The 2,665-nt window shown below is 60.7% G+C and overlaps 1 protein-coding gene across 1 annotated transcript; it reads left to right on the forward strand.

The window, feature by feature from the left end:
- Positions 1-218: 218 nt before the first annotated feature.
- On the forward strand, positions 219-2,455 carry LOC124653130 (aspartyl protease family protein 1-like). Its single transcript, XM_047192189.1, has 5 exons — positions 219-547; positions 636-1,244; positions 1,340-1,728; positions 1,806-1,877; positions 2,008-2,455. Exons 1-5 carry the CDS (start codon positions 234-236, stop codon positions 2,208-2,210), a joined length of 1,587 nt encoding a protein of 528 aa, XP_047048145.1. The 5' UTR covers positions 219-233; the 3' UTR covers positions 2,211-2,455.
- The last annotated feature ends 210 nt before the right edge of the window (positions 2,456-2,665 follow it).

Consider the following 2,665-nt stretch of genomic DNA (forward strand, 5'->3'; position numbering starts at 1 on the left):
AAGCTCGGCCACGTCGGTCCAACCAGTCGCCGTCTCCCTTCCTCCTCCGGCCATCCTTCGACGAAGCCTGCCCAGTCTCACCACCAAGAGGCCAGAGTTGACGTCGTGACAAGCACAGCCACACAAGACTTTGACTTCATCGCCGTCCCGTACGCGTCTTTAAGCTCGATGCTGCCGCCGCGTGCACCAACCGCGCTCCTCTTGCCGTCCCAGCACGCCTCCCCCTGCCCACCATGGCCATGGCTCGCTCCACCACCACTGCCTGCCTTCGCCTCGTCGCCGTCGCCACGGTGCTCGCCGCTCTCGGTGAGGCGGCAGGGATCGGGTTCGACCTCCACCACCGGTCCTCCCCCGTGGTCAAGCGGTGGGCCGAGGCGCGGGGCCACCCGGCGGCCGCGTGGTGGGCCGAGGCGCAGGGCTCGCCGGAGTACTACTCCGCGCTGTACCACCACGACCGCGCCCACATAGCCCGCCGCGGCCTCGCCGACAGCGGGAAGGGCCTCCTCACGTTCGCCGACGGCAACATCACCTACCAACTCGACGGATCGTACGCGCCCGCACCGGATCGACCAGCCATCCATTCAAACCATGTTCCATAGTTCCCGCCACTGATCGGTCGACTCATCGGTTTGCAGGATCCACTACGCGGAGGTGGCCGTGGGCACGCCGAGCGCGACGTTCCTGGTGGCGCTGGACACCGGCAGCGACCTCTTCTGGGTGCCCTGTGACTGCAAGCACTGCGCGCCCATGGACAACAACGCGTCAACGCCAGGTGTTGCGCTCCGGCCGTACAGCCCGGGGAAGTCGTCGACCAGCAAGCCGGTGGGGTGCGGCCACGCGCTCTGCGACCGGCCCAACGCCTGCAACGCCGTCAACAGCAGCTGCCCGTACACCGTCAGGTACGTCTCCGCCAACACCTCCTCCTCCGGGGTGCTCGTGGAAGACGTGATCCACTTCAGCCGGGAACGGGAGAGCGTCGTCGGCGGCGAGCCGGTGGAGGCGCCGGTGGTGTTGGGGTGCGGGCAGGTGCAGACGGGCGCGTTCCTGGACGGCGCCGCCGTGGACGGCCTGCTGGGCCTCGGCATAGAGAAGGTTTCGGTGCCGAGCGTGCTGGCCGCCGCCGGACTCGTCGTCTCCGACAGCTTCTCCATGTGCTTCAGCCCGGACGGCCTCGGCCGCATCAACTTCGGTGACGCCGGCCTCCGCGGCCAGGCGGAGACGCCATTCATCGTCAGCAACAGACAGTAAGTACTCAGTCCGTCAGTCGTGCCTTGCCACTAACAAACCGCACCGCACCCTCGAGTTTAAAAGTGTGAACAACGTACTTCGTTGTGTGCAGCCCGACGTACAACATCAGCGTGACGGGGATGAGCGTGGCGGGGGAGGCGGTGGCGGCGGAGTTCACCGCCGTGGTGGACTCCGGCACGTCCTACACCTACCTCAACGACCCGGCCTACACGGACCTGGCCACCAGCTTCAACTCCCAGGTCCGCGAGAAGAGGGCCAACCTCAGCGCCTCCATCCCCTTCGAGTACTGCTACGAGGTGACCAGCGGCCAAACGGAGCTGTCCACGCCGGTGGTCACCCTCACGACCGGTGGCGGAGCCGTGTTTCCGGTTAAGGAGCCCTTCGTCATCATCGGCGGCCAAACTAGCGACGGCCGGGTCGTCGTCCTCGGCTACTGCCTCGCCGTGCTCAAGAACGACATCACCGTCGACATCATCGGCCGTACGCACGCACACTGCTGTCTTTGCTTTCTTCCATCTTTCTGTTGCTGACTGTTTGGCTGCTGCTGATACATGCAGAGAACTTCATGACCGGCCTCAAGGTGGTGTTCGACAGGGAGAGGTCCGTCCTCGGCTGGCACGAGTTCGACTGTAAGTTCATCGATCATCATCGCATTAATCCCAGCAAGAAATAGAGAATGTTTGCAACTGATTGATCAACTGCAGTATTATCAACCAGTGCTTGATTGATTAATTGTTGCAACCGACTAACCAACTGCAGGTTACAAGAACGTGACGATGGAGAACGACGGCGCGGCCCCCGGGCCGACGTCGTCGACTCAAATACAGCCGCGGCGGAGCGAATACCCCGGCGCGGCGCCGGTGTCCCCGAGGCAGCCCGGGTCAGGCTGCAGCCGCCGTGCCCTCGGAGGCCGACTCGCCTTCGCCCTCACGCTGCTGCTTCCCCTCCTGGCCGTGGTCTGACGGGAGAAGCGGTGTACATATTTAAAAGTTGGGCTTGAATTTTGATGTACATTCGTACCCCGTACAGTAGGTCGTTCGTTTATAGAATGATTTTTACTGATTGATTTGTAAATGTTCTACGGCTCTGTACCAGGATCACAGTGGCGAGGCTCATGTGCCGTGTATTTAATTTTTGCGCGAGCTTGCCCTGCTAAAGATTTCTATACACATGTACGTAAATACGTATATACATATACGCTCCCCTCTATAAATGCGCCCACGCACATCCTACCGAACATCTCTGAGAGACTGAGTTCAAGAAAACTAATTCGGTCGGTCTTGATTGACAAAGTCACCACATGCTGCTCGCTATCGACGAAAATGTAGACTCCCACTAAAAAATATTTCGCCTTTATAAGACATGACATCAAAGTGTTAACCTAGGGTTTAAAGTACCAAGGAAAAAATAGCGCTCT

Source organism: Lolium rigidum, chromosome 5, assembly GCF_022539505.1.
Source record: "Lolium rigidum isolate FL_2022 chromosome 5, APGP_CSIRO_Lrig_0.1, whole genome shotgun sequence".
In the NCBI taxonomy this organism is placed as follows: domain Eukaryota; kingdom Viridiplantae; phylum Streptophyta; class Magnoliopsida; order Poales; family Poaceae; genus Lolium; species Lolium rigidum.